General features: G+C 38.4%; 1 protein-coding gene across 8 annotated transcripts in view; it reads left to right on the top strand.

Moving 5' to 3' along the window:
- The window catches only part of dachd (dachshund d), a 226,498-nt gene that overhangs the window by 138,434 nt on the left and 75,718 nt on the right, over nucleotides 1-12,346 (top strand). For all 8 annotated transcript variants that reach the window (XM_041806707.1, XM_041806705.1, XM_041806710.1 and 5 more), the window contains exon 6: nucleotides 7,445-7,560. In XM_041806707.1, the coding sequence (XP_041662641.1) occupies nucleotides 7,445-7,560 (116 nt within the window). The remainder of the gene's footprint in view (nucleotides 1-7,444; nucleotides 7,561-12,346) is intronic.

Below are 12,346 nucleotides of genomic sequence, written 5' to 3'. Positions count from 1 at the left end.
AAAATTCCAATCATAAATCCAGTTGTGCTATCTCTTTTTCCCCTCTTTTTCGAAATAATGGCCTAGTTTGGAGCAGTTTTCTGTGCCAGGCTATTTAGGGAATCAGCATCTGCTGCTTGATAAATAGCCTGGCTCTTTTGTTTGAGGCCAGGTTGAGTTCCTCTCTGGACCCAGTGCTTTAGCCTGGATGGCTCTGACCAGTGCAGAGCTGCAGTGATGCTAGCATGCCTGCTGTAGCAAGGAGCTGAAGAGCATGTTTTAATGAGCACAGTGCAACACTTGACGAACTGCAAGGCTGTTATAATAGATAAGCACAAGTGTTTACATATTTTATAAAAGGAATGAATTTCATGTTTTCCTTTTGAAAAAGTGACATTTATTTTCCTGTTTACTATCTGTATCCCTCCAGATGTGTTGCTCATTCAGAGTATTAATGCCTTTTTTCACCTTTCTTTTAATAGTTCATGTACAAACTTTAAGAATATCAATCATCCATCCTTTAAATGATTGACTTTTTTCATTCATGTTCAGTGTAGAAAATTAAAAAGTATAAAACCTGCAGCAGTTATTCACATAAGCTTTAAGTCATGGTGGTCAAAACTGTGGCTGGTGGGCCAACTTTGGGCCAAATCTAAAAATGAAATGAAGTATTGCTTACATTAGAACATAAAGCTTGTGCCTAACTGTAATGTACTTTTTAGTTCCAAACACTTGGCTTGGCTGCTGTGTTAATCCTGTATATCAGTGATTCCTAACCTAGAGTCCAGAACCTCTTAGGGTTAGCGGGTAAGGATGTCAAGGGGGGCATGAGGCTCTGTCTGCTCTGAGGTAGTCAAGATTAGATTTGCACATATTGACTTAAATCACTCTATTAAGGGGTTTATACAAAGGTCTTTTGGTAAGAAAACTCGTGCAGACCTATTTCTTATGCTTTTAACAATTAAATAGTGAAAATCAGTGCTGATGGTTAACAGCAAAAGAAAACTTTTTGTGTGGTTCCCAAAGGCTTCAGCTTTTCTTAGATACAAGCATAGGGGTCAGAGAAATAAAATTAAAAGGGAACCCCTACTCTAAACAAACACGATGACACATTTTTCAGCGTGACTACATAAATGTTAAACATATTGACAACCAAAATGATAATGATTAATAAAGACAAAAAGACCACAGAACCAAATAGCAGCATGAATGATGCTCATCTGCTCCACAGTCTGATTTACAGAGCATGTTGTGTGATTCATCTTAAAAGCACCAACACTAATTTAAAGTTTGGCAGCTTCCTGCAGTTTGCTCTTTTTATATGTCTGAGCGTGAGGATGAGTCGTCAGCCTCTCCCTTCTCTGCTGCATGGAGCGTCATCTTCATCCTGACCAGGAGCGGATCCAGTGGTAGCCAGCCAGAGCCAACAAGGGCCCCATGAAATCTGACTGGCCCTATCAAGTCCTTAAAGGGATACTACAACATTTTGGCAAATTCCCCCATTGTCATAATTCCTGTAGTCTTGGTAATAGGTTTGTTTCCTTTAGTTGTCGGTGCAAGCTGTTCCTAGATCTGGGGGGGCGGATATACCAGCTGCACAGCTAATGCTATGTTAGCAGACAGTATTTTTTGCTTTCCCTTATCAAACTCATCAAATACACAATCCAACAAAGTAGATGCTGACCCCTTTGGCTAAGCGACCCTCTCTACTTCATCTTACCACCATCACATACCTTTTGTTGAGTCCTGTTCTCTTATGTCAATAGCATGTGGTATGCATTGTATGTAAATGTTATCATTTTCAAATGTCCTATTGTGTTTTTTTTTTTCTTTTTTCTAACATTTCTTGTTTGTTTTAGGTTCGGTTGCACTTTTAATACCTTCTTAGCACTCTTACTCCTTGCCAATGGCCAATGGCCAATGTCCATATCAGGCACAATGCTTAACAGTATGTTTACAGCTCAGATGTTGTGCCAAATGTTTTAGCACCATGTGACCATTGTGTTTTTTATGTGTTGGAAAATTGATTTTAAAATTTCAACATAAATCGTACACAAAAGAAATTTGAAACACCCCCCCAAAAGTATGATAGAAAGAAAAGGTATCTCATTCAGGGTCAGTGGCTTCGTCAGTGCATGCTGCCATTTTGGATATTAATATAAATGGTTTGTATGTGTTTGAATGCCGGCATAAAGTCTCTTGACCTTGGCGCTTTACCAAAAACCACCTACACTGGTTCTCATGAGAGTGTTACCTCTTAACGCCTAACACCCAAGCTTTTCAAATGAATACATCTTCCCAATAAAGAAATCATTAAAATGTTAATTGACTAGTAGTGGAAAAGAGTAGTGCAACAACCTTTATAAGGTGAACAAGAAAAACCCCTCTTGTTTGAATGATTAAAAGGCTTTTATTTTGAAAATGTGGTTTTGTAGACCTTTAAAATGTTTGTTTTTAAGGCCTACAGTAGGGCTTCTACGCAATCTGCCATGTTTAAAAGCACATAATTACACCTGGGAGGATGTGAATACATTTTAAAGCCAGTTTCCCATGATGATGTGTAAATGTTGGTTGTTTTTTATATTTTCAAAGGGATACCTGTTTGTTATTTCAAGACAACAAGATCAGTAAGTTCAGATATATCAAGAAGCAACCAAAAGGTGCACATTATCAAGGACATGTTGAATAAAGTAAAATATATGGATGTGTATCCCCTAGAATTTTCACATCATGGACTTTTTTAAACTTTATCCCACTTTAGGGTCCTGACCCCACAGTGGAGATCCACTAATATGCATGACCATGACTGAGTTTTCGTCTGACTACATATATCAGAAACCAACGACAATCCCTCTCTCAGTGAACAAATTGTACACTGTCTCCTTAAATTCACCCACTAGCTCAGTCTTAATAAAGGTAAACAGTCACCTTAATTTGTGAAATGCCCTCTTGTAGCTTGAAGGCTCCTCAGTTCAAAGCTCCTGCTCTGTAGCTGTATTGCTTTCATGACCAGCCGGTGTTATTTGTCTGCAGAGAGTAAAGCTGAAATACTATCCCTTTAAACACACAGACAGATTCTCCAGCAGCCTATCTAAACATTACCTTAACTTAACTGGGTCTTTGTACCGGGGTTCACATCCTTTGACATGATCTAAGGTTGATGTGACATTTTTTTGTCCATTTGAGAGCCCTTTTTGCTTTTAGTATTGTTGGTAAAAAGCCTTTTACCCATCACATACCCTCTATTGAGGTCTTTCATAAATAATTCAGCTGGAGTACAAGTGAAAGTGATGACAGCAAAACTGTGTGCGATCTCTCCCTCTCATAAGATCAAAGAGGTGCTTCTATAGAAATAGGAATTACATTTCCAGACGTTCCCAGGTTGAGCGGGCACTCGTTTCTCTTTCTGCTCCTCTCTCTCTCTCTCTCTCTCTCTTTCATTTCTCACTGCCCTCCTCTCACTTTCCGTCATTGGCTGCTTCTTTCTATCACTTCTGTGTTTTCCCTGCAAAGGGACACAGTTGGGTAAAGGTCTGCTTTTAGTCCCTAAAACCTCCGGAGCCGCTATATGAGAGAGTCAGCACATTCAGACAGATAGAGCGAGTGCACTCTATTAGCAGGACTGAGGTAAATAAACCTCACAAGACACGGCTGAATAAATTCAACCACTAAGGCTGTGTGGTATCTGAACACAAACACTGCATCTCTCTGTGGATACTGCCTTTGGGAGATGTAGTGAAATGTACTGTAACACAAACAGCCTCATAGACTGAGCTGGTTGATAAAGTCCTGAATGAGCCATCAATGTTTAGAAAAAACATTCAAACAGCTCATCAGACAGTTTGTCGACTTATTTCATTTGGACCCTCAGTCGGCTGTGAGGAGCTAGTAAACTTTTATTGACTCCATTAGTCAGTGATTATGTTGAAGTAGTGGTGTGCAAAACATGGATGTTTATTAATATATTAATGAGTAAATCTATAAAACCAAATATTCTGCCATAGGGATAGGACTATACACTCAGCTCACAATACAATATTAATCACAATACTGGGTAAACAGCGCAGTTTTATTACGGTTGTGTGTAGTTATCAGACTTTTATAAAGATGTGAGATTTGAGTTATTTCATAAATGAATGGGATTGTAACCTATTATTTTCATTAGAAAATCAAAGCATTTCTTTTTCATTTTCATACTACGACCATAAAGTGCATCACATTGCTTAATTTCATATCATATCATATCTTACCTTATCTAATCTTATTTTATCTTTAAAATAAGACTTATTGTATTGTAATGCATCGTACCAATTGTGCCTTGTAGTCAGTGTTAATTTCGTCGACTAAAACTATGACTAAAAATGTTTGTTGACAGCCTTTTTTTCCATGACAAAAACTAGACTGAGACTAACAAAAATAGATCTGTGATGACTAAAACTGACTAAAACTAGGTTTAGTTTTCGTCATGATGACTAAAACTAGACAAAAATGTAAAGTAGTTTTCGTCGGACATTCAAAATCTGTTATATTTCTCCACTGTGGGTAAATCTGAAAAAAAAATCAGTGCATCGTTCTCTCTTCTGCCTCTCAGCTGTAGAAAGCAGGGACCCCAGGTTTGGCAGGGTGCATAGAACACACTACCATGACTTGGTACCAGATTTAGGCAAGAAAATAAATGCTTGGACTAAAAGTAAAGACTAAAATGTGAGGACTTTTTATGGACTAAAACTAGACTAACTGTTTTGAGTTTTCGTTGACTAAAACTGAAAAGGATATGGGGCATGCAGATGGTGGAGTGGTTTAAGGCGTACATCATGTACAGGTTCAAATCCAGCCTGTAGCCCTTTACCGCATGTCTCTCCCCACTCTCTTCCCTGTTTCTGAGTCTATCCACTGTCCTTCCTCTATCTGATAAAGGCATGAAAAGGCCCAAAAATAAATGTTAAAAAAAAAGAAAATGGAAAGGATAGAAATGACTAAAATGTGACTAAAACTAAAATGCATTTCATTTAAAGACTAATACTAAGACTAAAATTAAAAATAGCTGCCAAAATTAACACTGCTTGTAGTATTGTACCATATTGTATTGTATCATATCATGTTGTATTGTATTGTGCCATATTGTAATGTTTTGGAACTTATCTTACAGTATCTAATCTGATCTTATCTTTAAGATAAGACTTATTGTAGCCTATTATATTGTAAAATACTGTATCATATTTTATTGTATCTTGTCTTTAAGATAAGACTTACTGTTTCATAGCGTATTGACCAATACTGTATCATATTATATTGTATGGTATGGTATCTTTTTGTACCCTAGTGCATCGCTTCTACCCTTGCTTGCACTGCACCATATTGTACTGTATTATATAAATCATATTGTACACCACATACCACATTGTATCCTACCCTATTCTATCCCATCCTATCAAACTAAATCTAAACCTTATCTTATCAAAAACTTGACTTTGCAAATCAGAAAAATATTGTATCAAAACAATAAAAAAAAAGGTGTATTAATTGCACACTTTAGTTGCATTTCTACTAAACAACTGACAAAGTTTTAACTCTTAAGAAATAAAAAAGCAATAATAACAATTGATAAACTTTATATTAAAGATCCTCAATACCATGATAAACCGTTATGTGAAAAAGTGATGAGTTCTTGTAAAGATAAATTTAAGGTGATATTTCTGTTTAAGACTAGAAATGATCAATGATGTCATGAAGCCATGAGATACAACTTAACATTGGTACAAATAGATAAATGTAACAAAATGTGTATTGTGTTTAAATCAAGAACTCATACTCATAATTGACTTCAAGGCTATGCCTTTACACAAGTGTTATAATTGTAGGATATTGTGATAAAATTGTACATTGAACCTGGTATTTTGTGATACAATGAAAACTGATATGAATATGGAAATTTATGTTGGTGAGACTCAAAAAATAAAGCCATATTGTATTTTCTTTTATACCAGTAGCTGAAAAAGAGAGGAACAAGTAACGGTTTTGATTTAACCTAAGTATTAAATCGTACATATTCTAATTGACTTCAGTCCCTTTTCTTTGTAAAAATATAGTTATTGTTTATGAAAAATTCGTACCATAAACCCAGAATTGCATAAAGTATCATTAAATCTCTTGAAATGACTTTACATTGAACTTTGGAAAGCTTTTAACTATATAAGCTATAAAAAAGCCAAAATTATACACTATATATAAACTATATAATCACACAAGAAGCCCTTCTTCAAAGCCTTGGTTAAAGATGACTTTTAGTTCCACCATAAAGGCGCAGTGTACCAGGACAGTGTCTGAGCCAACATGACGCAGGTTGTCCTGTCTCTGTATAATTTACTCCAGTCTGTCCTGTTTCCTCCCATAGTTAGAGCACGCTGCGGAAACCCTTTGGTGTTTTAAAGATGGATTAAAGTCAGCTGGTATTAAAGAGAACTTAGTATCCTGGTTAAGCTTCTAAATGGACTATTGTATGTGAAATAATGTATGAAGCCAATATGTCACCTGTGTCAAGTCACCATAATTCATCTTCAGCCGAGACATCCAGCGCCTTGTTCATAAAGAGCACACCTCTATAGGATCTTGGCCCCCTCATTATAAGCTCATTGCATTCACTTTTTTTCACCCTGTAGGCTTTTGTTTGCAACTATATACCTGCAAAGTAGGTATTGATTGCAACTGGAAGCTGTATTAATAAGAGAATGAGTAAGATGTGTGGAAAGTCAGGGGTGTATCTGCTTCAGAGGCCCCTTTTTCTCCTCCACAGTGAGGTGGCACAGTCATTTATCACGGCTGGATCTGTGCCCCTCGTTTGGTGTAATAAAACTCCCCCATCAGAAGCGTCCAACAGGTCTGAATCACTCTGTCACACCACCTTCCAGCTAAGGCATGCATTAAATCAAGCAAGCAGAACATTTCCTAAGGCAGCCATTGCCTTTTAATTTCCTGAAGAACCTTAAAATATCATTCATTACCAGAACTACACATATTTGGTTTTTAAAAGTCTCATAAATCAATAGTGGCCTGACTGCAATAATTATAACAAGTTAACATGTAATTTCCAGGCCGAGGGCCGCGCACTGGATTTTAGCATATGCAAACGAGGCAATTCAAATAGTGTGGGGATATTAATACGGAGGAACAGGTAACGAGGTACGGGTTATGAATTATGCATCAAAAAGTGGTTGATCTTCAATAAAGGAAATGAATTCACCGTGTAATCTAATTAGTTATGGAAGTCTATTATGTTGAGCTGCAGAAAGCAACTGTCCTTGAAAAGAAATTTATTTACAGTACATGTTAGCTATTTGCAGTGGAATTGCATTCTGGAGTGCTTCAAATGTTAACACCCCCCCGCCAGCACCGCCACCTCCACCCACACAACCCCCCCTTCTTCTTCTGCCAGTCTCTCACCCTCTTCTTCCTCCGTCTTCTCTAGCTCCAGACCTGGCCGGCCCCCGAAGAGGACCCAGAGCGTGACATCACCCGAGAACCCCCACATCATGCCTCACTCGGTCCCCGGCCTCATGTCCCCTGGCATGATCCCACCCACAGGTAACGGTTAAATCTTCGTCTGTGGCGCTCTGTCATTGTTGCTAAGGCTCTAATCTGCTCTGTCTGGCTCTTCTTTTTCCTCTCTCTCTTTCTGACACACATAAACACATCCTCCCCTACCACTGGCCTCCCCGCAGCTCGTCCTCGAAATGGCAACCAGTCCAAAGTGACACATGCACCCAACCACCAGACACCAGCCGCTCACTCGTTTACCAAAAACAGATCCTCTGCTCAACCCCCCGGAAACCAAAGAGCAGAGGGTGGGGGTGGGGGTGGGGGTGGTGGCGGCGGTGAGGGGGGAGAATAAATTGGAGTGGAGATCTTTTCTCTCAGATTATTCCAGTAGATGTTGCATTTTGCCTTGAGTGCATTCTAATTAGTGCGATTAAATCCACTCCACTGGTATATGTACATAGGCAGTGGTGATGCTAAAGCAAGCTTATCGCCACAAGAATCAACAACAACCGTTTGTGCCCTAACTTAGCCCCCGGGCCAAGTCTTATTGCGACTAATGCTTTTGTTCTATTTGTGGCCTGCTTCATTGTGGCTGCTTTGATGTTGGTGGCTGTAAGTGCTCTCATTTGCATATTTTGCTCTCCTTCTTGATATGTCTTTAATGATATTGTACTGATGAATGCAGCTCCTTGAATGCACTCTTAGTGTACAGTACACATTTAACCAAGTATTAACGGTTGTATTTTAAAATAAGATAAACAACATAGCGGCTTCTCTAATGATAATCTACAGGCAAAACTGTAAACATAACTATAAAAACTTTAAATATGACCTTTTCCTGATACAGATTTATAAATCTATAAAAATCTATAAAATATGAATCTATAAAATGTAAAATTAAAATATTCATTGCAAACAGAAAACACCTTTTGTGGTTTTCCAGTGTAAATATTTGGGACACAGTCTTTAAACAGATTTAGTATTATATCTTTATCAAACCGGAAGCTTTTCTGAGTATCAACCATAGTATTTGACTAAGAAATGAATCCCCACAGCTACTTTTTCAATGGTTATTTCTGTCATATTTTGCAAATGGAGGAAACACGAGTTAATTCAGTCAGGACCACTTTGTCAAATTTTCCTCTTTATTAGCAGTTATTAATTTTGCTCTCATTGCTGTTATTCATATTCAGCATTGTGGCTGTTCTGGGACCCCCCTGCCCCATCATAAGCCTATGTGGAAAGCATCAAGCAGGAACAGCACACATTCCTGTCCTTCCTGTGCCTACAAGGAAAGCCTGAGCCAGGGAGAGAAGCAGCAATAAACCCAGAGCAGAGTAGGTATCAATGAAAACAGAATGACATTGATTAAGTCAGATATAGCATAGAAGAGGTGCTGGGGTGGAGGAGGGTTGCAAAAAGCAGCTTGCAGATGGAGCAGCAAAGCATAACCAGGCAAGGGCAGTTTGAATATGCCAGCATGAGAGCAATTAGCCAATAGCATGCTTTGGGCAAATCAGCTGATGAGGGCTTGCTTGAGATCTCAAATATATGGCAGAGCCCATCTCTGTGGACTCCCTGAACTATCCCTGTAATCTTTGGTGTACACCAGTTTTGATCAGTTTGCTTTCATCTCCATAAAATAATTGTAAAAAGCAATAAAATATCAGAGTGAAGATTCAAGTGGTAATCTCTGGTGCATTAAACCTTAAACAGACTTACAAGTATTTCCATATAGAATTTAAATAAAGTAGGGCTGTCAAGATTAATCACATTAATTATGATTAACTGAGATCCACAGTTAGAGCATTAAATCAAGCATTGCGCCACAGAGTCAAATGCTGCTATATAATTGAGATCAGCTGATGTCACGCAGGTCCTCATCAGCTGACAGCCAGCTGATTTGCTCTAAGCACACTATTGGCTAATCGCACTCAGGCTGCCTTATTTAACCTCCTCCACCCTAGCTCCGCTTTCATTCTGCTGTTGTCATTGATCCGTGCTCTGGGTTTTGCTGCTTCTCTTCCTGCCTTAGGCTTTCCTTATCTGCATAGGGAGAGCATGAGCGTATGCTTCTGCATAACGCTTCCCACGTATACGCTCGTGGTAGGAGAGGGGGGTCCCAGAACAGCCAGACCGTAAAACATAAATAACAGCATAAGTACTTATTGATAACTGCTAATAAAGAAATTTTAGCTGCAAGTCATGTGGGTTTCTTGACAAAGTGGTCCTGACTGAAATTTCAAAATCGTGATTAATCGCATGCTTTGTCTGCCCTTAATACACACTTTGGTTAAGGCACTTGAAACACTCACAGACAGCTCAGTAGAAAAGTCGTTATCTGCACCTATTATAAACATTGACCTTACTACTCCCCTATTTCCTTTTCAATCCATAACAAGTTCCTTTTTCATGGTTAAGTTCTCTTATAACCTTCAATCAATTAATCAAAACAGGTCCTTATCCGACAAGAAAAGTTTTCAATGCAAAATAGTGGAAGGAATAGGAGTAGGAAGAGATCCTTAAACACAACTGTGCCCTTTGTTTTTTCCTGTCCTTAACTTAAAAATATCGAGCAGTTTTGCCCAAGATTTTTCCATGGAGCCCCTTTCCAGTACCTAAGACAAAGCTGAATCACCTCTGAGGACCCACAGGAAAAGTGACACGCTCTGTCAAATTCAGCTCCACTGTCAGCACCTTTATTTATAAAACCCTATGGAAAATGGTCTAAGTTTTTTTCCTGAAAAAAAACTCTTTATAGAAGTTTAATAATTGTTTATCATGATTTTAGTTTATATGTGCAAGTCTAATTTTCTCAACCTCAGCAAGAACCAGGACATCACCTGTGTGGTCAAGTGGGAAACTCCCTTCACTGGCCTGTCATCCACTTGGTCCCATGTCACCTCAGGAAGTCTGGACAGTGAGCTCCAGCGCCTCAGGGCCATCCCCCTCCCTGCTAGCTCATCCTCCTCACCATACCAACATGTGTGCATTCTTTATCTTAACTATACTACCACATGACGCTTACAGCCAACAGCAATGCCACCTTCAAGAGACCCAGGCTTTATATATGTAAGCTCCAGGTGGTGACAACACTTGATACTGACTACCCTACCATACAGGTGCTAATGGCTTCTACTGAAAAAAAGAGAAAAGAAAAAATCAGCTATCTCTGATGCCAAATTTTTACATGAAAAGGAACAGCAAAGAGGAAAAACAGGAAAACACAGGGAACAGTCTGAAGACAAAGCTTAGAAATAGAATGGAGGAAGAAGAGTGCGGTACAGTAGTTTGTTACAAAGAGATCAGATGCAAAATTTAATTTTCTAATGTAGTCTTGTGGCATGGTGGAGATGAAATTTATCATAGTTAACCTTTTCTACATTATATTTAATTAAAGTTAACCCCTTTCATATAGGGTTTAAGTTGTGCAAGAACAAATAAAAAGTATTTAAGTTAAGAACATTTCATTCAAAATCAATACAATGGAAAGTAAATAAAAATGAAACAAAATTTTCCAGCTTTCCACAGACAATAATGGCCATACTCCAGTTATATATTTGTTGATATGCTCTATTTCTTTCACACAGAGACAGCAAAGCAGCGCCCGTGCTGTGTTTGAGATTCTGTATTACACACAGATATGACCATCCTTGTGATTCAGTACAATGGAGGCTCACAGGCGACTGCTTTGAACTCTGGGAATAGGGTGAGGTCAGTGGCTATCTGGGCCGTGGTATAGACAGCGAACTTAAAGGCCGGCGTGAACACAGAGAAGGACAATGATGAGAAGGAGCCGTGTTATTTAGTGGAACATAAAGCAACAGAGAAAGCCTTTTGATATCATCCCCTTTAAGCCCAGAGGGACTCTATGATCTTGACATTTAGTCAGGGTATTCAGGGGGCAGAGATAAAGTAATTGAGGTTTTTTGGTCTTCTCATAACTGCCTTAAGCTTCCCAACTGTGGTAAGACAGAACTTTTCCTTCAATTTCTGTGTTCTGATTAAACAATTTATTGTTTCGATTACAGTATTAAGCATTAAACGTCAAAGGAAGTTACAGATTTTGACAGATTAATAATTAAGTATAATTGACCACACATAAGTTAGCATCTAAGTAGGCGACTAATTGATCTCCCTGTCATGTCCAAATATACTGATTGATGATTAAAAAGCGACATTGAGAGACTGTCTTAAATAGTTCCACTCTCATGTCATGTCATATTAGATCATTCTGCAGATGAGTTAGCGCTTCCACACATACACACAGATTGTGGGCTTTTCCTGAGGCTTCTCCAGTGCTGCAAGTCTCAACCAAAAAGCCACTGCTCTGTTTAATTCAGGCGCAGATACAAAACAAAAACAATCCATACAATGATCTAATCACGCCAACATCATCTTCAAATCAAGCTTTCACCAAGACTTTGTTTTGGTTCTCTGTTACATAGGCCAGGGTGCCTGGAGCTCAAATACATTATGATACTCTGCAATATGGAATGATACTCTCTATCTACTCTATAATACAAAATGATACATTAATATAGTAAACTGTGCAGTACAATAGGTTAGAAACGGTATGATATGATAGAACACGAAAGAAATGATAGGATGGGGAGCAATACGAAACCTAATGATAGGATTTGACATGCTATGGTAAAAGTCATGGTATGATATGATATAATAGGATAGAAATTAAGGGGTGTGGAATAATAAAATGTGCTATGACCCGATTTGATATAAGTCCAGTTAAATGTGATGCAACACGATATGTTACAATATGATATGTTACAATATGATACGAGTCAATTCAACGTTAAACAATGCAATGCAG

Source organism: Cheilinus undulatus, linkage group 15, assembly GCF_018320785.1.
Source record: "Cheilinus undulatus linkage group 15, ASM1832078v1, whole genome shotgun sequence".
In the NCBI taxonomy this organism is placed as follows: domain Eukaryota; kingdom Metazoa; phylum Chordata; class Actinopteri; order Labriformes; family Labridae; genus Cheilinus; species Cheilinus undulatus.
Note: the sequence above shows the minus strand (reverse complement) of the source record. Positions and strands in the feature narration are given on the sequence as shown.